Source organism: Ceratotherium simum, chromosome 1 (genome assembly GCF_057802395.1).
Source record: "Ceratotherium simum simum isolate JZ-2026a chromosome 1, ASM5780239v1, whole genome shotgun sequence".
NCBI lineage: Eukaryota > Metazoa > Chordata > Mammalia > Perissodactyla > Rhinocerotidae > Ceratotherium > Ceratotherium simum.
The window spans coordinates 85967496-85992307 of record NC_141900.1 but is presented as its reverse complement, the minus strand read 5'-3'; the positions used below and the strand labels follow the sequence as shown (position 1 = coordinate 85992307).

The 24812-nt window shown below is 54.7% G+C and overlaps 1 protein-coding gene across 6 annotated transcripts in view; it reads right to left on the bottom strand.

The window, feature by feature from the left end:
* Positions 1-22370: 22370 nt before the first annotated feature.
* The window catches only part of NRF1 (nuclear respiratory factor 1), a 130736-nt gene continuing 128294 nt past the window's right edge, over positions 22371-24812 (bottom strand). For 4 of the 6 annotated variants that reach the window (XM_004418692.3, XM_087430604.1, XM_087430591.1 and 1 more), the window contains one exon: positions 22371-24395. In XM_004418692.3, the coding sequence (XP_004418749.1) occupies positions 24232-24395 (164 nt within the window). In that variant the 3' untranslated portion in view covers positions 22371-24231. The remainder of the gene's footprint in view (positions 24396-24812) is intronic. The other 2 variants (XR_015552176.1, XM_014784897.2) reach the window with 2 other exon arrangements.

The following is a 24812-nucleotide window of genomic DNA, read 5'->3' as shown; positions in this document are numbered from 1 at the left end:
CGAGCCCCTGAACCTCTGCACCGGAGTCCGCGGGCCTCTCTCCAGCAGCGCCGTCCGGGGCACCCGGCGCACCCTTTTCTTTGGGCTCTGGGGCCCCCGTGCCTCTCCTGCCCTACCCGCCTGCCGCGCGGAGGCGGCTCCTCCTCAGGTGGCCCGGCCCGGGCCTCCCCTAGCAGACCTGTCACCCGACACCCAGGAAGCGCGCGGCCCCATCCCGGCTCCTCTTTGTTCCCCCGCGGGGCTCCGTGCTCGGGCGCCGCCTCCTCCCGCGTCGCGCCGTGGAGGTTCGAGGCGCCTCCCTCGGCCCGGCCCGGGCGCGCCTCAGGTTCCGTCCATCTGGCCCGCTCCGAACCAGGGCCCTTTTTGCCTCGTTTCTCCGGTGTGGACTCCCCGCGGAGCTGGGAGGCGGCGGTGCGCCCAGCCTGGAGCCGGCGCAGGTGAGTGTCCGGGGCGGGGCCGGGCGGAGCCAGCGCCGTGCGAGGAAGAGAAGGTGGAGGCGGGCGCCCCGGGGCGAGCAATGCTAGAACCCGAGTTGCGGGCGGGTGGCCGGGTAGGCGGGGGCCGCTCGGGGCGGCCGGCCTTCGGGGATGACGCGGCAGTGCGGCCTCCCGACTCTCCTGCGGCTTCCGGCGGAGGAACCCACGCGGCTCCGTGGTCCCGGGTCCCTCAGTTGAGTCTGCCGTGCGCCCGGCGCTGTGCCCCGGGCCCGGGGCGGTCGCGCGGTCTGAGTGCGGATTGTGTTTGCAAGGTGCGAATTGGCGCTGGCCCAAGCACCTCCCTGGAGAATGAATCGGGGGTCGCGTCGGGGTTTCGCCGCCCTGGTGGGCTCAGGTGGAAGCGCAAGGCTGGGAGGCGGGCGGCGACCCGGGCTGGGAGAGAGTTCCTGCTCCGAGAGCTATAGTTTCTCCAGCTCATTCTCAGGGCTACACGGCAGGTCAATGCCGCTTCTGTGGCCGCGGGGCGGTCCCGCCCAGTCTCTGGGGAAAAGCAGTTCTCAGACCTCCAACGCGTCTCTGCTTCGCGGCCACCCATCCTGGGAACCCCGGAGCACGCGGCTGAGACGTCTTCCCCTCCTGCGCCAAACCCAGTCCCTGTTAGCGCTAGCGAGCAGCCGGGGCCCCTGAGCTCTGCTTTGAGGTCGGCGGCTGGACGGCACGCCTCGGGCCCCTCACAGGTGTGGGCGTCCTAGGAATTGGGCTGTGAGGGTGCCGCCCCGAAGTCAGGGATTGCCCGATTCCGCGGAGCCCTCCAGGCTAGGCCATTCGCTTTCCCTTCCCTCAGCCCTGGCATCCCTCCACTGGGTATAGACATACCTGCTGGGGGCTGGGGGCGCTAAATACTGGCTCAGAGCGATTAGTAGCCGGGAGCCGGCGGTGCCCTAATCAACCTCCCTACCCCTACCGTCATCCCCATCGGTTAGGTGAAGACCTGCGTTCTGCTGGGCTTCGCAAAGCTCTTGAGGATTAAAAGCCCAATTTTCGTCCTGGGGGCCAGGTGGCGGATGTCTGCACTACACCCCTGGTCCTCTGGCGGGGTCACTGGGCTTCACCGGGTGCGCACCACCCTCTGCCCGTCCGGCAGTGAGCCCGACGGGCACCGAGTCAGCAGGTCTGAGCCGAGGCTGAGCCGTCTAAGAAACCTGTCCTGACCGTGGACCGAGCGCACCCAGAGGAACGTGGCCCCACGCCCCGCTCTCAGCCGCGACCCGCCAGCGCATTCCCCGCGAGGCTCTTGGTTTGGATGCCGGCAGCCGAGCTGCAGCCTCCGCTGCTTGTTTCTTTACGGCTCATGGCCGCCCCTTCCTGCGCTCGAGGCCCTGGCCCTGCTCCTGGGTGGGGAAGGGGGGCCTCTGGAGTCGGCCTTATGCAAGAAGGAAAAAATCCGGGGTACTAGCCTCACTTGTGAGAATTTCGTTTATTCCTTTTCCTCTACAAGACGGATTAACGGGGCCCATGGCTCCTGGCGTGAGCCCACACAGCTCCAGCCACCGCCTTAATGGTGGGCGCGCTGGCGACCAGGGCCGCGGCGAAAGCAGCTTTGGGCCCCTCCCCTGGGACCTCATGGGGAGACAGGGCGGAAGGCACCGCGTCCTGGGCATGTCCTAGGGCCCCAACCGGCCCCAGCCTCCAGTCCATTGGGCTTCGGGGGCATTCGATGGAGACCGGCGGGACCAGGGCCGGGCCGGGCGTGGGTGGCACAGCTGGGATCCTGAACTCTGGAATCGTTGTGTAGATGTCAAGCGGAAAGCCTCGGAGCTTGGTCACGGCCAAAGACGCCAGATCTCGGAGTACTCATGGCCTCGTGTCACAGCGACTCTCGCCTCGCGGGAGCCGCTAGCACTGGAAGCAAGCACGGGACCTACCCTGCACGCCTGGGTGCCTGCGCGGAGGGAGGGAAACCTCTGAGGAAGCGAGACTTAGTCTGAAGATGGTCCTAGCAGAGTTCAGGAGGGCGGGACTGAGACCGCTCGAGGAGGGGGTGGTCAGCAGCGTCCTTGTAGGATGTGTAGGATACACACACACAGCATGAGACCCTCAAGTACTCCGGGCGTTTTGCTGGCGCTAGTGTCAGCCAGCCTCCCGTCCCGGCCTCCGGTCGAGTCTCCTTTAGACGGACACCAGCTCCAATGCTCTTTTCTTTGCTAGGAGCTCACTCCTGGCTCTAGGACCTTGTCTTTATCTTCCCACTCACAGAAGTGGATTTCTGTGCCTTTAGATCTCAAGGTCAGGGCTGTGACCCCGCAGGGAGGGCAGAGGAGGTGGCTCTGAGGCCTTGCCTCAAACCACTGGCCTGTTTTCCCTTTTGACCTTTCAAAATGATGCTTTTGTTGCTTATGTTCTCCCAGCTCTCCTTGTCACTCATTTCGGGAGAGCAGGGAGACCCTGCTTCCCTAGGGCTCAGGCCCGAGCCCCCCGCGACTGAGATGGGAGAGGTACCGCAGGGCTCTGGGGGCTGACCCCGGCTGGGATGGCGGGTGTGGCGCCGCCCAGGCACTGCGGCACCGCGTCCTGCCGCAGTCACCAGTCACGGTAGCAGGGGTGAGGCAGGCGCAGGGGAGGAGTCTCGCCGGGCTCTGCGCTAGAACTGAAGGCTGGAAGAGGATTTGGCCTTGTAAGCTATTCTCTGCACTCCCTCCCCAGTCAGTTTCAAAGATGAGGAAAACAGAGACCAAGTGTCTCCACAGAGATGCCACAGTTAGAAAGAGCACCCAAGACCCTGGCGACCTGTTACAGAGCTCTCTTTACCTGTGGTCCCCTTAATTTCCAGGGCTGGGGAGAGCAGGATCCATAGCTACAGTCCTCTGTTCTCAGACTTCCTCCTGCTCCTGATTGCCTGTTGCCAGGCTAGTGCCCCATGTTGCTCCCTCAAAGGGAAGAAAGAAAAAGGAATTTAGAGTTCTGTTTCTGTAGTAAGGCTTCTCATTGATTAGAGTGGAGGCCTTGGAAAAGAGTTCCCAGGCCTTTCTCAAAGAGGATCTGCATCACCTGCAGGAGAATCGCCTGGGTACCTATTAAAATGCAGATTTCTGGAGTGCCCACTAATCTGCGTTTCAACAGCCCCTTGGGTGAGTCTGATGATTACACCCTGAGCTCTGTACCTACCTCTCCTAGACCCATGGTCTTTGCTAAGTCTCCCACCCCCTCAGGCTGGGAGATATCCTGTCCCTTTAGCAGAGTTCAGAGTTGTAGGGGGGGAAACTGAGGCAGAATGCCAGAAAGTGACTTCTGAAGACCTCCATCTCACTGAGCTGGGTTGGCCTCTGGAAGACCAGAGCCCAGCAGTGGGCATGTGCTGAAGCAGCACGAACAGTCCCTGGGGGCTATAGGGAGGTGGAGCATTGAGCAGTAATTTGGGGCCCGTTGGGCACAGGTGACGAGGGCAGAGTGGGTGAAGATTTGGTGTAGGTGCCAGGAGGCAGCAAGGCTCCTAGCAGCCCTGAGGTTACTGGGAGAAGCCTTGCCAAGGAGTTTTCATAGTTTCTGGGCCAGGGGACTCTCTGACTCTTCTAGGGTGCTTTTCTAGCCACCTTGACTCCTGGGCTCCAGGCTGGCCTGGGGTGGGCCGATACTGCTGCTCTGCAGAGTCCCCCAGCCCTCTTGCCCTGAGCGCCAGCTCCTTTGAGACCATTGCCTTCCCCCTCCCTCTCCCTCCTTCCCCAGGGCGCTTGGCACCAGAGGCAGGAGCCGCCACTGCGACTTCTCTCTGTGACTTCTCTCTGCGACTTCTCTCCAGGCAGCCGCTCTAGCAACCACTGATGCAACCTTTCCTGGCCCCTCCCTCGCCTCCCTCGCCTCTGCAGTCCCCTCAGAGCCAGCCAAAAGCCACTCTCCTTGCTGGAGGGCAGCTGTGCCTCCAGCTCCCTCTATGCTGCCTCCTTGGCCAAGGGACTTCCTGCCCACCTGCCCTCCTGTCCTGGCCACAGGCCGGCAGCAGCGATGCCCAGTCTGGGCAGTTCACAGTTCGGCCTGGTTGGGGATGGGAGTCGGGGAGCAGCAGGTTTGGTGTGCCCCCTGGGGCTCTGTTTCTACCACCGGGCATGCTAGGAGATAGACGATGATGGAGACAAAGGCATCTTGGAGCAGGACTGCTAGTGTCTGTGCCCAGAGGCCAGGAGAGGCACCCTGGATGTCCTGCTGGCCATTGCCACTTTGGGGCCTGACACGATGGGCAGAGAGGAGGATCTGGCCAGCGGCTCTGAGCTGGATTTACCCCATCTCCAGCCTGAGTAAGGGTGGGCTGGGCGAGGTGGAGGGACGTGAGTGGGCCTCCAGGTGAAGACAGGAACACCTCGATGTGGACATAGTTCAGCTCTTTTCTCCCGCTGTCGTTGTCTCCTCAAAGGTCATCTTGGGCTGAGACAAGCATGTCAAGCTTGTGAAGGTGTGGGGTGAGGAGGGCTGCTGAGCGGCACGGGGAGGCTGGACCTTCTGCCCAGGGCTTTGGGAGCCGGGAGCGGGCTTCTTTCCGCAGGGTCGGCAGGCCGGAGAGCGCGACTCCTGTTCTGTGTATGGCACTGGTAGAATTCACTGTGAACAGTCTCGGTCAGTGAATTACCGAAGGGCCATAAACAGAGCAGAGACAGATCCGCGGGTGTCTCCGGAGCGCCTCACTCCCTCTGGCCCCGAGTGGGCCTGGACATCAGAAACGGCCTGCTTCCAGGGGGTGCCAGGAGACCAAGAGCCCCTCCAGTGTGTCCCCAGGGCCCGCACCACTGCCATCTGCTTGGCCGATTTTGGCACTAGCACATTTTTGCTTGTGTCTCTCCGCTCTGAGCAATCATGTGCAGTGCCAATATGGGAGAAGCGGGACGCTGCAGTCACGGTCACCTCCCCCTGTTTCTTGTGTCCAGCCGCAATGTCTCCTCACTGGCTCCCTGGCCCATCTGGCTCAGCTGCTGTGAGGGCTGCAGCCCTGTGGGCAGCCAGATCGCCTTACACTGCCTGGGGCCACAGCAGAACTGGAAGCCCAGCAATCTGAGCTGGACCAGCAGATGGGGCTGCCTGCGGCAGTGGAGGAGGGGGGGTCACCATCTGTAGGGCCGGCCTGGGTGGTGCCATGGGTCGGAAAGGCCCAGCTTGGCTCCCAGCACACCCTTGGGGTGAGACCTGGGCTGGCAGCACAGCGCTTGGCCTTCTGCTGCAGGAATTGAGGGAGTCAGCTCCCGGCAGTGGGGGTATCCTTGAGGTCAGGCTGGGTGTTTCCTGGGGGCTGCTGTCCCTGGGGCAGAGACTGCCATGGAGTGGGTCATCTGGACAGCACTGAGAGCACAGTCCTTGGTGGGCTTGGAGCTGAAGTGTGTGGTTCAGGTCCTGCCCCTGGAAGGTTCTTGGGCAGGGACCAATGGTCCCCTTCACACACCACACTAGAATGTGGCTCCCTGGATTCGGGCTATGATTTGAACCTTCGCTGTCCATTGCTGTACCAGGCGACATTATGCATGTCATCTTGTTGATCCCCACCTCAGCCCTGAGGGGTGTGGAATATTTTTTATCATCTTATAGACAAGGAAACAGGCTCTGAGAGGATAAGGCCTGACTGAGGTCAGTCAGTGGGTGGTAGAGCTGGGCCAGTGTGGCTTTTCAGTCACCACCCACAACTTGTGTGGGGTCAGCCTCATTGGTGGGATGCCCCAGACAGCAGAAATTGAGGCTCAGAGGCCTGGACCCAGCCAGGCTGTCCCCATGTGAAGCCCTGGTGACTGGTGGTCAGCGAGAGGCCAGCCATCACCTGGGATACTGACCAGCTGGGAGCTGTCAGGCCTGAAGTCATTGGCCGCATCCCTGATGGAGCTGCTTCTCCCTGGGAGGCAAGCCTCAGGCAAGGGCTTGTAATTTAGTCTGTATCAGTGAGAGCCATTTTTGGTTTCTGAGCCAGGGAGCGGTGGTGGTAGGGGTCAGGGTGTGTGTGTGTGTGTGCTTGCGGCTGTCAGTTGGAGGATGGCAGGGTCCAATGGGCTATTCAACAGGAACATGGCTTTCTGGACTACCAACCCCTCCTGCCTGGGGCCCTAGGGACTGCCTTGGATGGGTCAGGCTATTTCTCTCTGCTGGTTCCGTGTGTGCCAAACAGGGAGGAGCCCCCCATAGTCCCTCCTGGGTGTGGTGGTGGTGTCCCTGTGCAGAAGCTCTTCCAAGCCCTGCAGAAAAAGGAGCTGTTTGCTTATTTCAAGATATGAGAAGGGGACTTCTGTTCTGGTTAGCTGCCCCCACAGCTGGATGTCCCCTCTGATGGCCCAGTCCCCCTATGCCCATCCTGTCTCTTGGCTCCAGCCCTCCAGGGCTAAAATGACTGACCAGCCTGAAAGCTTCCCTCCAGGGCTCTGTGCTACAGGTCTGAGGGGCAGGGAAGAAGGGAGTCCATGGCTTGGATCGGAGTGACCCCTGGGGGTGGGGGTGGGCACAGAGACCCAGCAAGGAGGGTTGGAAGGCCCCTGTGAGTGACAGTTTCTAGAGTGTCCCTGGCACTTCTGAAATGTCTGGCCACGTTTCTGTACCTGCCTGCCTTAGTAGGAAAGGGTGATCTTTCCAGCTGAGGATAAAGCATCTGCCCCTTAGACCCTGGGTGGTCTGCAGCTGGGCTCCACTTCTTCCTGTGGCTTTGCTTCTGCACACCTCACACCTGCCCAGGTGGGCGCCTTTGCTGGGCCCCGAATAGCAGGTGCTGGTTGTGGGTGCAGAGGAGCCAGTTCTGTGCTTCCATGCCAGGCTGCCTCTGGGAGCCCAGCTCTAGCGCTCCCCTGGGAAGACTTCTGGTGCTGGCTAGTTTCAAGTCCTCATAATTTAGTCAGTCCCAGGTCAGGCCCCAGCTCCTGGCCTGGGCGATGAGTTCACTCACAATAGTGTCTACCCCAGGTTGGGACCCCTGCAGCCGGCTTTTCTCCCCAGGAATCAATTTCCCAGCAGTTGGGGTGGGAGAAGGCCTTCCTTTGCCCCTTCACCCCCTCTAGCCTTTGTCCCTTACCACCCTGTAAACTGGGGCCGGAGTCCTCCTCTGCAGGTCTCCCAGAGGAAATGGGCAAAAGTTTGTACCCACTCGACAGGCCCCTCTCGTTTTTGGAGATGTTTAATCTATCCAGTGCCCTGGGCCCCACAGGAATTCCTAGTCTGATTTCTGCAGCTGAAAGCATTTTCTTGTCAGTGGGAAGGTCCCTGAAAAGCACTTTGCTCTGAGTTTTGGTGTTTTTCAAGAGCAGCCACTCCAGGGGGCCCATCTCCCCATGGAGGGCCCCTTGCCTGTCTGGGTGCTTGGAGCTTCTGGAGATGGCGGCTCTCTGGAGGGGCTGTGTGAAGTTGATTTTCCAGACTCGACTCCCCTCCCCCACCACTCTATTTTCTTATTCAATCCCAGCCATTATCCTGGTCCCTGCCCTGGCTCTGTGAAATGCGATCTGGCTCCATTGATTGCTGGCAGGCGCTGCAGTGAAGCTGGGCTGGGCTGGGGCAGCTGAGATGGCGCCCACCGGGCCCAGCGCTGCAGGCTGCCCTGCGGGAGTGGCCCCAGCACCTGAGGAGAAGGGGCTTGACCCTTCCCACCACAGGGGGCAGGAGGAGCTGACTGGCCAAGTTGTTGGCCCCGGGAATAGCCAGGGACCAAGAGCCCAATTCCTGCTGGTGTCCCCAAAGAGGACACCCAGCCCACGGGCTCGCCCTTGCTCAGTTCTGTAATCTTTACCACCGAGCAGATTTCTCTCAGCAGAAGAGTCTCTCCCGACATCTAGGCCAAGGCTGCTGGCCCTCCCGGGGGTGGGGAGGTAGGGGTGGCTAGAGGGGCTTCAGCTGCCCCACCCTAGTGGGGAATCTGCCCTGGGTGAGCTGGAACATGAGGATGGCCTGCGTCTGTTTGTGTCTCTGCTCTTCCCAATCCATCTTACTGACAACCTTGCTCCACCCCAAAGGGCAGGGAGGAAGGAGCGGTGGCTGCTGTCACCGGGCCCCTGCTGAGGGCCACAGCCCTATGGGATGGGAGCAGCCTCCCAGGCAGCTGCTTCTCCAGCTCTGGCTTGGAAATGGGCCCACTTATGATTTGGTCTTACTGCCGAGGGGGCTTCAGGGCAAATAGATCCTTCCAGGCCTTGGAGGGCTGGGCCTGCATGCCAGCTGAAGATGAAGTAACATTAGGGGCTTCAACACCCCTTAGGAAAGGACCTGACTGCATCTGGGGGATGTGCTGTCCTTGGGGTAGGTTACCTGCAGGCCTGGGGAAGGGCCACTTTGGGAAATCAGATTGCAGCCAACCCTCCGAGGGTGGACAGATGGGTGGGTTGCACGGTCAGGAGAATGCCATGTGGACGGGATATTCAGCTGCTTTTGGTTTGGCTTGTCTTTGCCATTGACTGGCTGAGACGAGTGATGCCAATGGGCCCAGAGGCTACCTGTGCCTGGTCATGGGTTGAAGGCCCAGCCCAGGTGTTTGCCCACCATCCTCAGGGAAGGGACCACAGCAAGAGGAGGATTCGCCTCTTTGGGGCCTGATAGGGAAGAGTATTATGTACAGGAGCTCTCACTCCCCACGCCGTGGGGTGGGGCAGCTGGTGAGTTTCAGGCTCTGGGAATGACATGGGAGGGGTCTCCCTGGGTCAAATGCAAGAGTGACATGGAGTGCTTGGTGAGTAGCAAAGCATAGCCCACTCTAGCTGTCTATTCGCTAGCTCCCAGGTGGAGGACTCCGTGGTTTAGAGGTGTGCCCTGATCCCAGGACCCCCTGCTGGTGGCCTGGAGTGGAGATGCCCTCTAGGGTTCCCCCAGGAGTGGATGGGTACAGCTCCTGGGCGTAGGCTGGGTCCCTACAGATGCCCCCTGGGTGTCCCCCTCCGTCCCTGCACAGGGACTATGAGGAGGTCTGGGCTCCCACACCAGTGCGGCCAACAGGAAAGACACCATAGTGACCTTGTCCTAGCTGGGGAGGGTGCCTCCCCCCTGGCCCTGCCTGGCTCATGCTAACTGTCCCTGTTTCTTCCTAAGCACAGGCTGTGGCCTCCCCAGCTCCTGGGTCCTGAGTCCACCGCCACTTGCCTCCCACCATTTTTGGCAATGGTAGAACTCACACTGGTGAGGTAATGGGATCCGGTGGTTCTAGACTTGCCAACTACGGTGCGAGGGCTCAGCAGGCAACTCTGCAGCCAGTGGATGAGGGAGGGGCCACACCACGCTGGTCTTGCTGCCCCTGCGAAGGAGGAGAGGACTCTGGTCCCCAGACTGCCAGGCAGTGGCAGAGGGTGGGTGCAGCTGGAAGTGACACTCAGTGTTTCCCTGCATCCCCCTGAGGTCACAGGTCTCTGAATCAGCTGGGGAGCCTTCCTCCGGCCCTGGGGTGGGGTGGGGCTACCAAGAGGGTTTGAGGTCCAGCCGAGGCAAGAGAGCTGGGGGACGGGCCTGGGCTCAGGAAGGAGGGAACATCTGGAGTCCAGGTGCCCTCACCCAGCTCTTCTCCTGGGTGATGAACCTCCTCACCCATGTTCAGGGTGGGCTCTGAGCCCCTGAGGGAGGGTGTCCCTCCCTTCCACACATCACTGAGCATGGTCTCCCCTTGGGGCTATTGGCTGGGAAGATGAGGACAGAGAGGGCTGACTGCACCCACAGGCATCCAGTCACCTTGCTGAGGCAGAAGAGGGACCGATGAGACAAAGGCCCCCGGGGGTGTGATGAGGAGTGCATTCAAGCCATTTGTATAAATGCAGGATTGGCCGCCTGGGGAGTTGGTGGCCTGTGGGCTGGATATCTGCCTTCAGCAGCACCTCTCTGCTGTGTAGATGAGCTGCTGATGCCTCAGAGGCTGGTGACAAGCCTGCTCCCACCTTCCCAGAGCCCGGGGTTGCAGCAGGAGCCCCTTGAGACAGGCCAGAGGATCAGGGACCTGGCTCTGTCAAGACAGGTGGGAGCGTGGTGGGCCGACCTCTTGGGGAGTTTCCGGTGCCTACAGAAGGCTTGGGGCAGCTGGACTAGAGCCGTTAAGTGAGTGTGCGTTCCGACCCACAGTGAACAGGACATATGAATGCCAAGGCCTTTCCCTGCTCCCCAGTCCCAGGTCTGACCAGCCCTCCATTTCCAGGGAGACCCCATCCCCTGCAGCTCTAGCTCTCTCTTCCCCTCACCTGCCCTCAGAGGGCCATTGGTGGTTCTGGCCCCTGGGGCTAATGGGTGGGCAGTCCGGCAGATGTCTCTACTCCAGGCTCGCCTGGGCGGCTGCAGCCTCTCAGGGAGAGATGGGCTGAGTAAGGAAATCTGGGGTTCAGGAAGGAGGCTGGTGGAGGGTGACTAAGCCTGTAGCTCTTGAGAAAGAGAAGGGGAGTGTCCTCCCACAGCCTGCAACTGTTTAAAAAAACCTGATAAATTGTGTGCCAGGCCTGAGAAGGACGTGAGTTTGTTCCTCATGCCAAACACTTATTAAGCACTGACTGCATACAAGGCACTGTATACACTGGGCTATAGCCAGGAGCAGGCAGCGTGAGGAAGGGTATGAGGGGCACCTGCTGGGATGCGGTCCCTGGAGGCTGAGCGAGGCTTGGGTGAGGAAGAGGAGGAGGAGGGAGTCTGTTGGGGAAAACACAGATTTCCTTGGGGACTACGCCAGGCTGGAAGGCAGGCCATTGCTGAGGGCCTTGCAGGCCATATTGTTCGTGAACCTGAGGGCAGTGGGAGCCATGGAAGGCAGAGCAGGGGTGGGATCAAGTGTATGTGGAGAATGATGGAGGGATGAGACCAGGGGCATAGGGCCCTGGTGGGGATGTTAATCCAAGGGGGAGACAGTGGCCTGGACGGTGAAGGCATGGGGCTGGACTGGAGAGAGAAAGTACCTAGGAGCAGACTTTCTCGGAATCCCCAGGAAGGTGAGTGGGGGATCCACTGGTCTCTTGCCTAAAGGGCTCTGTTCTGAACTTGAGCAACCGGACGAGGAGGGTGCATTGTGGTAATACATTCCAGTAGGCATGATAGAGGGGCAGTCAGCTATCTGCTGATCACAGCGCCCTGTGTGCCTGCTAAATGGCGAGCGAACATTCAGGTAAGCGGCGTAATTAGAATGAATTTATAGTCAAAGCCAGTGGAGGTGAGCAGAGCAGGAGGCCAGGGTGGTACCCACCTCTGTCAGCGCCCCCCGGGAACCCATTCTTGCCTTCTCCCTGCTCCAGGCTGGCCAGTTTGGGGCTTGGGGGGCAGACGGGAATGACATTATTCTGGGGCCTTGGCGGGAAGTTAAAGAAGAAATCGGGGGGCTTTGGACAGATGTAGTCATGGTAAAGCTACCAATCTTTTAGCACTCACTATGTGCTGTATTTTCATGATTTCCATTAATCCTCACACCCACAGGCCTGCCAGGATCAGGACGGAAAGCACCTTGACTGCAGCGACGAGTGGGGAAGCCGGCCATGGCCATCTGGCCCCGAAGCCGTGAACCCTGCTCTGCGCTGGCCTTCTCCATGGTGGCCCCTTTCACCGCTGCCGGGGCTCTCCCCCCACCCTGGGAGCTGTGGCTGCTGGAGGTGGTAGAACCAGAACCAGGGCAAGTGGGGGAGGCTTCGGCACCATTGTCACTGGCGCCCCCCAGCCTGGCTCTGTTCCTGCTCCACTGGCCATCCTCTGTGCTAGTCTGACCATGGCACCCCCCCACCCCACCCCGCCCAGGATAAACCCAAGCGACTGACCTGTTTTGTGAGACCCCCCGTGACCTGCCCTGCCACGCAGTCTGCCCCCTTCTCACCACTCCTGGCTTCCCTTGCTCTGCTAGGAGATTCCACACAGGTGTCCATCCCTTCACCCTTGTCTGTGCTCTCCTACTTGTCCTTTGAATCTGCATACCCCTCCCCGTGTCCTGGCCACCTCGCTGAGAGCGTCTGCTCGTGGGTCTGCTTCCCCGTCAGCTGAAAGCTCTTTGGGGCCCAGGCCGAGTCTCACCCGTACTCGTGTGCCCAGGGCCGCACAGTAGTGCCTGGCATGTAACAGGGAGGCCCTGGAATCCAACGGGCTATTGAGTCCCAGTTTCCCATACTCTGTGTGACCTTGGGCACCTCCAGGATCCTGGTCACCCCCAGAGTCCCAATTCTTCACAAATGGAAAGGAGGCTTGTGGCATGGGTAGCCGTTGGGCAAAGCGAGGCGCGCCCCTGGGGTCAGGGCCCAGCGCATGGCTCTAGCCTGGGAGCGGAGGCGGCAGGGGCCCCACCTCTTCAGGTCAAGCATTTCCAGAGCACAGTGTCCTCAAGTGAAGTGCCATCAAAACCCCCTATGATGGGCTTCTCGCAAAGGCCAGCCTTAACGCAGAAAGAGGCCAACTGCAATGAGCCATTCCTGTTGGATGCTAAGGGCAAAGGGCTGGGCTTGCTGCTAGAGGCACGTCTACAGACGGGGCCTGTCCTGGCACATACTGCTCGTCTGGGGAGGTGGGACAGGCATGGTAACAGCCCTGATGGGCTGTGTGGATGGAGGACAGGTGAGTGTGGTACAGATGTAGGAGGTGCTGGGCCCAGAGGAAGGAGAGGCCCCCAGGGCTGGGGTGGTCCCACAGGCTTTGAGTGAAGGTAGCACCTGAGCTGAGCCTTAGAGGATAAGATCAGATGGACAGAGAGAGGTGGGCAGCAGCGGGCTCCAGGAGAAGGACCAAATGTGGCTCATTGGAGACTGGAAAGAACAAGCTGGAGCAAAGCAATGGCAGGAGAGTTGGGAAGGGAGTAGTTAGATAAGAATGAGTAGCCCTGGACATGCCTCTCAGTCTGGAGGGACATCCGTGCCAAGGTGTGATCTTCTTCCCGCCCTGGTCTTTTGCCACCAGGATACACGCAGAGCATGTGGTTCACACAATCAGGACGGTACAGAGCAGTGGTCTCAGTGGGGGGTGAGTTTTGCCCTTCTGGCACTATCTGGAGACACTTGTCACAACTGGAGTGGGGGTTGCTACTGGCATCTAGTGGGTGGGAGCCAGGGATGCTGCTCAGCACCCTACAATGCACAGGACAGCCCCCACAATAGAGAATGATCCAGCCCCAAATGTCAATAGAGCCGAGGTTGAGAAACCCGCGTATGGAATGACAGGTTAGAAGCAGCAAGTGGACATCTGAGAAGAAAAAGTATAAAACCGTAAAACCCTATGTTTAGGTTAGAAAGAAATGAATTGTACAAGGCAAGAACGGAGGAGACAGGACTGTACTGAAATGAAGGTGGAATAAATATCTGGTTGACCGAAGCTTCACCTGGACGGCGTTGAAGGAAGGACAGCAGCAGGTCACGGGAGGTGAGCAGGCCACGTCTGTGCCTTCGTCAGGGTCCGGTACGATCTTCAAAGGGTCTGCGTCAGCGAGCTGGCCCAGGCTGAGGACCCTTCTGTGCAGTTGCTTGATCACTAGCTCAGTGATATATGTTAAAAAATATTTTTTAATCCAGCTTTTTTGGTTTTCACTGGGAGGGTCATTTAGGAAATCTAGTCCACTTTATTACTGGAAACAACTCACCAATCTCCAGGAAAAGTTGAAACTGGAGATTTTAGCTATGAAAAAGTTTGGGTGGGAATGTGAGGGCTTTTTTCAAGTATTTGAAGGAATGGAGACCTTTACAGTTCTCTGACTCCAGAAGAAATGGGCAGACTTTAGAGAGAGGCAGATTCTGTTTGTCTCCCAGAACTTCCTAACTGGTAGATTGGGCCGTGACTTAAGAGGGGTAAGCTCTCCATCTCTTGGAGATGTTCCAGCAAAAATGGGTGCTGTGGGATGGCAGCCTTAGATGGGGCTGGACCAGATGCTTTGTGACTGTGCATATGCTTAAACTGACCTAAGTGGGGGTCTCTTGCACCTCCCTAAACACCCCAGCCTTGTCTAGGCATTATTAAGCTCACACTCAGATGTCTTTTTATTTTTATTTATTTTTTTTGTGAGGAAGATCAGCCCTGAGCTAACATCCGATGCCAATCCTCCTGTTTTTGCTGAGGAAGATGGGCCCTGGGCTAACATCTGTGCCCATCTTCCTCTACTTTATATGGGACGCCGCCACAGCATGGCTTGACAAGCTGTGGGTGCGTCAGTGCGCGCCCGGGATCCGAACCGCAAACCCTGCGCTGCCAAAGCAGAGCATGCAAACTTAACTGCTACGCCACCAGGGTGGCCCCCCCAGATGTCTTTTTAAACGTATGTAAGCGCTGTTGTATGAACAAACTACAAATTAATTGAAGAGTTTTGCACTCATACTGGATGTATCTTCTCAAACAGAAAGCGAGTGGCTGTAGTGGTACGGCTGGTGGCCTGTGGGGTTTTGTTGGTGGATTCGTCCCATATAAGGGTTCTTGAAGCTCTGCCATAAGTGTTGGCCCAAGCATGACTCAAACCTTCCAGAAATGGAGGCCTCCCCCTGCACTGGCTCCATTGGGGTTTCTCAGGGTGAGAGGCCAGCTGGAAAAGGAGGCAGCAGGCCTTGGGGATGTTGATGCAGGCAATGAAGGCCCCCTCTTCCCACCCAGGCCCCCTGCCCAGCTCCATCAACAGAGACACTTCTAGAGGGTCTCCTGTGTGTGCTCCCCCACCCCACAATGGCATCCTTCCTGCCCCGTCCTGGAGGTCCCTAGCTTCTGGGAACCAGCTTTCTGCCTCCTCAGCTCTCCTGGGAAGGCGGCATGGGTGGGGGCTGGAAGCCTTTAGGACCAGAAGAGCAAGGACAACTTCCTATGAAGGTTATGGAGGGAGGTGAGATGCAGACAGAGGTGCCCCTTGTGGGGAGATAGAACACTTCATTGCCACTGATGTACCCATAAGTCTCAAGTGTCTTATCTTTGTGAAACCAAAGGCATCTTGCCTTGGTGGGTTTGAAGACAAAGTGGCTTCATTTTCTGCAGTCACTGCCTTTACCATGTGCTATTGACTCTTCTAGTTCCTTAATGATTTTTTGAGTGAATTCCATAACTTCATAAACATGGTCCATCATTAAGTCCAGACCACTTTGAAGCTTCAGTCTCAAACTTGAGTTCAACTCCATCCTCTTCTGAGCTCCAAGGGAAGGCAAGACTGGCGGTGTTTGGGGTGGGGCTGCAGTCTGTCTTGTAGACTCCCCCCCTCTCCTCTTGGTCCAGATCTTCCAGGACTCGAGGGGTGGAGGGTGGTGGGCAGGCAGGGAGGATGGGAAAGGGAAGGCAGAAATCATAATAGCTAAACACTTTCCTTTAAGACCCATGCCCTTAACAGCTCCTCTCCCAGTTCCCTGCAGGTGTTACGTGGCCTGGGAAGGGACCAGTTGGGGTGGTGACTGGGAGCAGCAGAGCTGGTTTTGCCTCCTAGTAACCTCTGGCCGAGGAGAGTGACTCCTATGGTTGGCAGTTCTCTAGAGAATGGGGATTTGAATGTGGGGGAGGAGAACTCGCTGTTCTCACTTGTGTTTCCTGAGAGCCAATCCATGGAATGGGAAAGGCCCCCTGAGACCTCCTGCTACAGCCATCTTAGGTGGCTCAACAACTGACAATTGCTCACTGCGCTCGTCTCTCTTCCACCTTTTCCTTAGATGGTTAATGATCTGCAAATAAACAAATACCACATTAGATTAGCCCCTCCCAGAATACCTTCAAAATTGAGGTGTTTTAAAGTAATGCTCAAGGCTTTAAAAGCCTAAGGAAGTAATCAAAGCTATTGCTTTGGCTATAAAAATGTTGAAGATGCTGAATGTAAAATAAATTGGAGTTCCCTTAAACTTTAAAAAAAGTATTTAGTGCTTTGTTTCTTTTGAGTAACTGATGACTTGTTCCTCTCTTTTAGTAACACCAACCTGTTTGCCAAGAGCAGAGCTAAATGGGAGCTTTCATCATATCACCAGTGTTGACCCATGGTTGGCAAATGTGTGGCCTCCTTTTATTTGGTCTTGATTTCTCACTCCTATTATTTCATTGCATACATCTTTTATGTAACCTGCTTAAAATTGTTTTTGGGGGAAAAGTGTTAAAAACAACCCCTTTCCTTTTGAGGATGATGAAAATGTTCTAAAATTAGATTATGGTGGTGGTTGCCCAACTTTGTAAACACACAAGACCATGGAGTTATGCACTTTAAAGCAGGTGAATTTAATGGTATGTAAATTAAGCTGTAAAGTTTAAAATTGTTTAAAAAAAACAATAAAGCTGTTTTTAAAAATCTTGAGGTTATTAGGGATGGTGGGAATGGGCAGATGGGGCACACTGTCACCCCAGTAACCCCCTAATTTACTGACTCAAGATCTTCAGAGATGGGGCCAGCCGCGTGGCGTATTGTTTAAGTTCCCACGCTCTGCCGTGGCCGAGGTTCGGATCCGCTTGTCAAGCCATGCTGTGGTGGTGTCCCATATAAAGTGGAGGAGATGGGCATGGATGTTAGCCCAGGGCCAGTGTTCCTCAGCAAAGAGAGGAGGATTGGTGACAGATGTTAGCTCAAGGCTAATCTTCCTCACAAAAAAAGAAAAAAAACCAAGATCTTTAGAGACCCAGGAGAGATCTTTGGTAGGGGCAAGCGGGGCAGTGGGGCAGCTGTTAGGATCCAGCTTCATCATCCCCTGGTTGCCATAGCTTGGGTGGAAATGCGGCAACTACCATCTGGTGGACTCTCATCCCAGCCCCCTCCTCTACCTGTGGGGTAGACCGCCGCTGGGTGTGGGTCTCCTGGTTGTTGCTGATTGGCCCGGAGGCAGACACGTGACCTCAACCGGCCAATCAGCTGGGCTCTCCCGAGACAGTGGCTTCGAGTTGCAGGTGCGAACTTGGGCGCCGAGGATACCGCTCCCCGACTCCGCCCGCAGCCCCGGAGCCCGCCTTTGCTCGGGTACCTCTGGGTTCCTGCTGTTCACAACTGGAAAGTTTTTGACGCCTCGTGGGCGCCAGGCGCTTTCCGGCATCATCTCATTCGGGCTGGGCAGGAGGGCCCTGCGGGAGGTGTTGGGACCGGCGTGGACGGGACCCTGAGGCCAGGACTCAGAGTCGGGAGGTAGCAGGGCCTGGACCAACCCAGCTCGGCGCGCCTCCTCATCTGTGGAACAGGAATGACACTCGACTCAGCTACTTCTTTGGGGGAAACAAAGGACGTCACCTGGGCCACCGCACTTTGTTGGCGACAGGGTCCCTCGAATTGTTCATTGTCCACGGAGTTTAACGGCTCTTTTGTACAGATGAGAACCCTGAGGGCCAGGGTAAAGAATCCCATTATGTGCTGAGTCTCCCCTAACTTTTTTCCTGTGAATTTTAAAAATATTTTCTTGATCAAAAAAAAAAAAGTATGCCTTTATGGCTGGTTTCTGCAACGATTTTGGTAAATTCTGGTAAATTTCAGAATAATAAATTTCTTTGGCTTAAATATCGCTCTCTATAAAAATAGTTCTGGTTAGGGAAATACATAGGCATAAATTAAAAATTTCAGGTTTTGAGAATCTGGACGGTAATGCTAGGACAGGAAGAGGTCAGAGAGCAGAGTGCTGTGGGGGGATGACCCCCACCAAGATTCAGAAGTCCGGGTGCAATGCCACCAGCCATGTCGCCCTGGGCCACTCTATGCCTCTAGCCTTTAACCAACATAGCCTAAATGACAGGTGGTGGCTAATGTCCCTCCCAGCTTTAAAATTCTCTTCCACGCAAGGGCACAAGGGAGCCCAAAGACTCCCAGGGCTTAGGCCCAACTGACCACTTCACAGTCCAGCTACTTTGCCAAGATTGGCTTGGCCTCCTGGCCCAGAGCTTCTTGAGTTTGAACACTAACTGCTCTTGCTCTCCGTTTGGGCCCCTGGGCTTTTAAAGAAGACAGCATAATGTAACTGGTGCCAAGACCGTGTCCAGGCACCAGCATCTCCACTACCCTTTACCCTTGGTAGGATCTCACAGGGCCAGAATTGTCTTAGGAATAAAATCAACATTATTTTCTCATCAAATTATTTAACAATGTTAACATTGGATTTTGCAGAAAAATTTTGAGTAAGGAGAATGTGTGGAAATGGATGTTTTGGGTTCCCTGAATTTTCTGATTAAGGAACCACTGGAAAACTAAGGTCACTCATCTGATGAGATGGGTTGAGCCCCTGCTTATATGCAAGTTCCTGTGTGTGTGTGTGTGTGTGCGCGTGCGATGAAAAGCCCTTGGCAAGGAGCATGGCATGATCTTTATGACCGGTTCAGAAAACATTGACCACTGGGAGGCTGCACATGGGCTGAGCTCAGGATTCACCTGGAGGTGACTTTACAAATGAGAATCCAGGGCCGGCCCCGTGGCTTAGCGGTTAAGTGCTCGTGCTCCGCTGCTGGCGGCCCTGGGTTCGGATCCCGGGCGTTCACCGACGCACCGCTTCTCCAGCCATGCTGAGGCCACGTCCCACATACAGCAACTAGAAGGATGTGCAGCTATGACATACAACCATCTACTGGGGCTTTGGGGGAATAAATAAATAAATAAAATTAAAAAAACAAAAACAAAGAGAATCCAGATGTGCAGCTTGTTTGCCATCACCTGCCCTGAGTGGTTGGCACAAAAAGCAGAGCTTCCAAAGACAGAGTCTGACCCCAGCCCTCCATTTACTAGTTCTGCATTCACCTTGAGAATCTCAGTCCCCACACCTATACAATGAAATCTAACCTCCATCCGGGGTTGTGGAGAGGATTAGAAATAAAGGTGTAAAGCATTTTCCATACTGTTCTGCGCAGAGCAGCCATTTAGTAATTGGCAGTTATAACTATTAGTTTCTTAAAGGGTAGATAAATTCAGAAGAAATTTGAATTGAGACCCAATTAATTCAAGTTGTATTAACAATTTTACAAGTGCATTAAATTTTCGGGGACAGTTTCTAGCTTTTTCTCCCAAATATTAAATAAGCTACTTTATTTTTTTTTTTTTTTTAAAGATTTTTATTTATTTTATTTTTCCCCCCCAAAGCCCCAGCAGATAGTTGCATGTCATAGCTGCACATCCTTCTAGTTGCTGTATGTGGGACTCGGCCTCAGGATGGACAGAGAAGTGGTGCCTCGATGCGCACCCGGGATCCGAACCCGGGCCGCCAGCATTGCAGCGCGCGCACTTAACCACCAAGCCACCGGGCCGGCCTGAATAAGCTACTTTAAACTTAACCTCTTTGTGCCTCAGTTTGCTCATTTATAAAGTGGGGATAATACTTTGTAAAGATTAAGTTAGTATATAGGTAAATCTCATAGAACAGTAAAAGAAATCTCTCAGAACAGTATTGTAAGGGCTGTATGAGTGTTAACTATTATTATTGCTACCATATAAATATGCTTAATTGCAGATAAGCCATAGTTCTCATAAACAAGAGCTAGGAAAGCCTCTGGACATGGCTGGGGGTGCAGGCATTTGCCTTCCAAGGCGGCTCTATGCATGTCCCAGGTTCTCAGGGGACCCTGGTTCCCCCTTTGCAGAATGTCATCCCTGCTCCTTTCCCCTTTTCCCCCAACTCGCTGCAGAAATACACTCCAAGACCACCAACACTCGACAAATGTTTGCTAACAGCCCAGCAGTTTTCAGGAGGGAGAAACTCAAATTCAGAGTAGGCTGGGGACTCATTCAGGGGCCCAGCAGCACTGGGAGTGGAATGGCAGGTGGAGAAAATGTACAGTCTTCAGCTATTTCAGTCCGAGTCCAGTCCTTAAGTCCTACCTACCCCCATGTACCTCCTTCCCCTGCATGTACCACTCCACCATCCTGAGTGGTTCTTCTCCAACAGCTGCCAAGCTGGAGCAAACAGCAGAGGCCAGGTGGGAATGCACTGTTGGGTGCCCGTGACTCTGGCATCTGAGTATGAGCTGTGCTGAGGCCCCAGGCCGGCTTGGGCTGACGACCTGGGTGGCTCGAGGCCTGTGGAGATGGAGTTGAGAGGGGAAATGTGGGCTCTTCTCCTTCACCCCACGGTGCCTCTGCTCCAAATAACTAAGCTACCGTGTTCTTCCTGATGGGTTTTGGCGGTGACACCAGAGACCCACCACAAGACTAGTACAACTCCGCCATGCCCACAGCTGAGGCTTGGGGGAATTATTGAGGAGGGAAGGGGAAGGGCTGCAGAGAGGAAGGCGAATGCAGAAGCAGGCCCTCTTCTTCGTGAGCAGCAGCTGGAAATAAGCCTTGCTTGGGTCTGAGTGAGGCCCAGGGTGCACCGGCAGCCTGAGTTCTTCCTATGGGGTAAGTGGCCTCTCCTCTTCCCTGCCCTTTCGGTTCTCCTCAGCTCACTCATCTAAGTTCCGACGACTCCAGTGGTCACCAGCATCGCCAACACATCTTCTCAAATGTAGGACTCAAAGCCAAGAATTCCTAGCCCAGTCTCTTGGTTTCTGTGAGCACCAGATCCTTGTCTGCAACCTGGATGAGAAATTATTTAATGCAGAGGACCCTTAAGGAGAGAAATGAGATAATATAACTCGTTCCGCTCTAGTACTCAGTTTAGATGACACCTTTCACACTGGGCTGTGGCGATCAGGCCATATGGATATCTCCTCCTCTCATCTTGTTTCTCATGGGCGACTGCCATGCTTTATCCACCTGGCACATGGTAGGACGAAGTTACACAAAACTGACCCTTGGGCCAGATCTGCTCTATACGATTTTATTTTGCCTGCAGAGCATGTAAAGGATTTCGGAGTTGTTGAAATCAGGAAATTCATATACAAATCTGGACTCCTCAGCTTCTATGGAAAATTTTGAAGATGGGGCTCCAGGACCCATATTCCTCTGGCTTGGTGACAATCTGCTAGCACTCAGGAGAGGCTGCCCCCTTTAGACAGATGCCATCCACTCTGCTTGTCTCCATCCCAGCTCCTCTCACACCTGAATCGCTTCCACTTTGCTCATTGATTTTACCTACCTGGTCTTTGTAGGCAGCTGAGGTAGCAGCTTCTGTAGGTGACTCGGGCAGTAACGGAAGCAAAGGTCTCCATCAGCCCCACCAAAGAAAGTTTTCAATACATGCTTGTTGAAAAGGCGGCATGTGGTCTTGCCAGGCAAACAGAATGTACTGTATAGTAAGGCACCACTGGAGAGATGCTGTCCCCATAGGAGGTGCTCTAGGTAACCCAGCTGTTCCATGGGTGGCCAACACAGTGATGTTTGGTTGATTTGGCTGCAATTAATCCTCTTTCTCTGTTCCACCCTCTCTGGTAGAAACAGGCAACAGTGTGCCATTTGTGCAAGAACGGGGAGAGATGGCACTGGCTTTATTGAGCAACTATCAGCCATCAAGGAAAACACCTCTGGCCTTCCCCATTCAACTACTCTAATCATTATCACCGGGAAACCAACCCAAACATCCAACAACAAAAAGAAGGGTGGTAGAGGTGGCAAGGAGGGCATCATTCGAGGCTGAGGCACAAGCATGGAGGTGTAGAACCATTGAGGGGTTGAGGAAGGGCCTGAAGCTGGGGGTGTGGCAGGAGGTACAGCTGGAAAGATGGCAGTTACCCCTTAGAGCAGTGAGCTGCCAGAGAACCCAAGGAGTGAGGACTTAAGGAAACAATTAATGGCTTAGGGCTTCTGCTTCAAGAATAATCCACTGCAATACTAAACAACCCTCATGTGGGGAGACTCTCCCCACACGGACAGGCACCATCACCCAACCCTGACTTTTAATGTGCAATGCAATTAACCCCTAAAAAAAGAACTCCAGAATAGAGGTTTTCAAACCATCTTTAGGATTTTCCAAACTGGATCCCCCACCCCCTACCCCTAAGGACAGCATTTTATAAAACAGACTCAGTGGAGCTGCTCTGGTGCTGGGGGACAGGCAGGAGGCCCTGACTGGGGTTGGCACTATCCTTATAGAGCTCTCCAACGCCCAGGAGCATGGTTTAGACCACTGAGCTGGAGTACAAGCACCTTTTCCAAAGCAGAACAAGTCACCCCAAAAGAGAGTTCCTAAGAGGCCAAGTGCTCCTACAGAGATGAACAGTTCCACTTCCTGTTGCCACATTTTTAACTATTTATTGAATGAGGCAGTAAAAGACAGAATGGAAAACAACACAGAATCCATGCTCTGCTACTCGGGTTTTGCTTTTCTTTTTCTTCTTGGCAATTTCTTCAACTATTAGGAGGTTATTTCACCACAAAGGAACACGGACTTTAAAGCCCCTGGACAGCTTCACAATGATGATAAAAAATAATAATTAAAAAAATAACAAATTGTAGAACTAGGACTGTTTAAGTAAATTTCCCTTCCCTCCCCCCATTACGTACAGGAAAAAACATACAAAGAACATTGGATAGTTTTATATAAAACAAGCAAATACAAGAATCTGAAACTTTTCTCAAAGGCTGAGCAAGACATGAAGAATCTTTTAATGTCGCATTAAAAAAAAAAAACACGTTAAATACGCTATCACACATGAGGGGCCTGGGAGGAGGAAGGAGAATTATCCCTGTACTCAAGGAGCAGAGATTTGGCCTGTCGAAAAGTCAGGTGAAGTTAGCCACTGGAGACTACAGGCTTGCAGCTGAGAAATCACAGAATTTAATAGTTACAAAGAACACCCAGACCAATCAACACCTGCGAGGAGGAAGCCGTGCGGGGCCTGGGCCCACCAGGATGCACACCTGGGAAAACTGCAGGGTCCCTTCTGAAACAGGGCCTGATCCAGGAGCGCAGGAAACACCCTCGGTCCTCTTCTCTTCTAAGGCCCCAGTGTGTTGGCTAACCTTCCTCAAGCCAGGTGCCCCTGTCAGTTTCAGGCTCTTCTGTTAAGCTACAGAAAGTTACAGGAAAGGAGAAAATTGCTCCCGTTGGTGTACTCTGGTCTTGGAAGATTTTTCTCTCCCTCTTTCCTTTCCCCTTCCAACCCCTTCCACTCCCCTTCCCACATGCCCCACCCCACGGACACACGCACAAGCACACTTAACGCGCACACACTCCTCAAACCCTTAATACTTCTGTTACCTTCAGTTCATATACATGATCAATTCAGGACTGACCTTAAAACTAAAGCAACATTTGAATAGTCATGAGATCAAGAAGGTTTCCTGGGAAGGGGAGGAGATGGGAGGCGGAGGAAAACCCTCTTGTCTCTGCCTGGGAGCTTTAAGGACATTCACCTGCCTGTGGCAAGGTCAGCACCTGGGCCAGCTGGAGGAGTGTCTCAGCTGCCAGACCACGAGGCCCCTGGACCTTGCAAACACAATTTCTGGACCCCACCCCGTTCTGGGACCTCCTTCCTCAGGTGAGTCCAGCAGGGAGAGTTGTGGGTGGCCACTGGGAGGCAGCTTTGGTGAAGGGCATGGTCACCTCCGCCTGAGTTTGTCAGTAGCTCAACGCATGACCCTGGTATGAACAAAAACCGGGTGACTGTGTCTGGCCACGTACCCTACACCCACTAAACTGGGTGAATTATTGTTTCCACAGCTCACCTTGATTTCATACAGATAATTCCGTGCGGGTTTCATATACATATATATATATATATACACATATATATATACTTTATATATATGTAAATGTGTATATCCATATGTACACATACACATATTCACACTCACACATACACACACATAAGTATACACACATGTTTCTGCAGAAAGAAGTCCTGCCACAATTTGGCTTTTTCGGGACAGTGGAATTGACAACGCAGTATTTTACTCCACCAATCCCAGAAAATCAAGAGTGGTGCTTTAAAAAATGCAATTCCAAAATCCGCTGCCTTTCTTCCTTTTTAAAAAAAAGGTTAACAAAACTTTTCTTCCAAAGTCGAGAGACTTAATTCCATTTGATTGCACCTCTGCAAACGTGTAAAAAATTTTGGAGTAGACTAGAAAACCATGCCACGATATGGCTGCATGTCACTGTTCCAATGTCACCACCTCCACAGCCTGGCCGTCCATGGTGACTGTGCTGTCCGATATCCTGGTGGTCACAGGGGCCATGGCCACCTGCACCGGCCCATTGCCCTGGGCAAGGCTGGTTACCACAGTCTGGTACATGCTCACAGGGATCTGGACCAGTCCTGGGGAGACAAAGGGGAGATCATTGGTGGGGATCGGGCTCAGCTTCCCAGATGCTGGCTGGACAGGGCAACCGTCTCCAGCCCTTCAGATGTCACTGTCTGCAGCCCTTCAGATGTCACTGTCTGCAGCCCCAAATAATTGCATACCCACTGTCCAGGCACAAATACTTCCCTTTTCTCACCCCATTTTAATTCTTTAAAACAGACTATCAAGAGAAAAGTTTGGAGAAACTGTGGAAACATCCTCAGGTCAGGGCCTCCCCAACTTGCCTCCAACTTTAGGAAGCATAGGTCCATCCGGTATGAATCCTCCTCCCCCCAAGCCCATCCCTTCTGCCTGCCTTCTTCCTCTAGGAAAGGCCACCATTAATTTTCTTTGATGTTCTGCTACACTAATTTCTTCAACTCTCTTTCTCT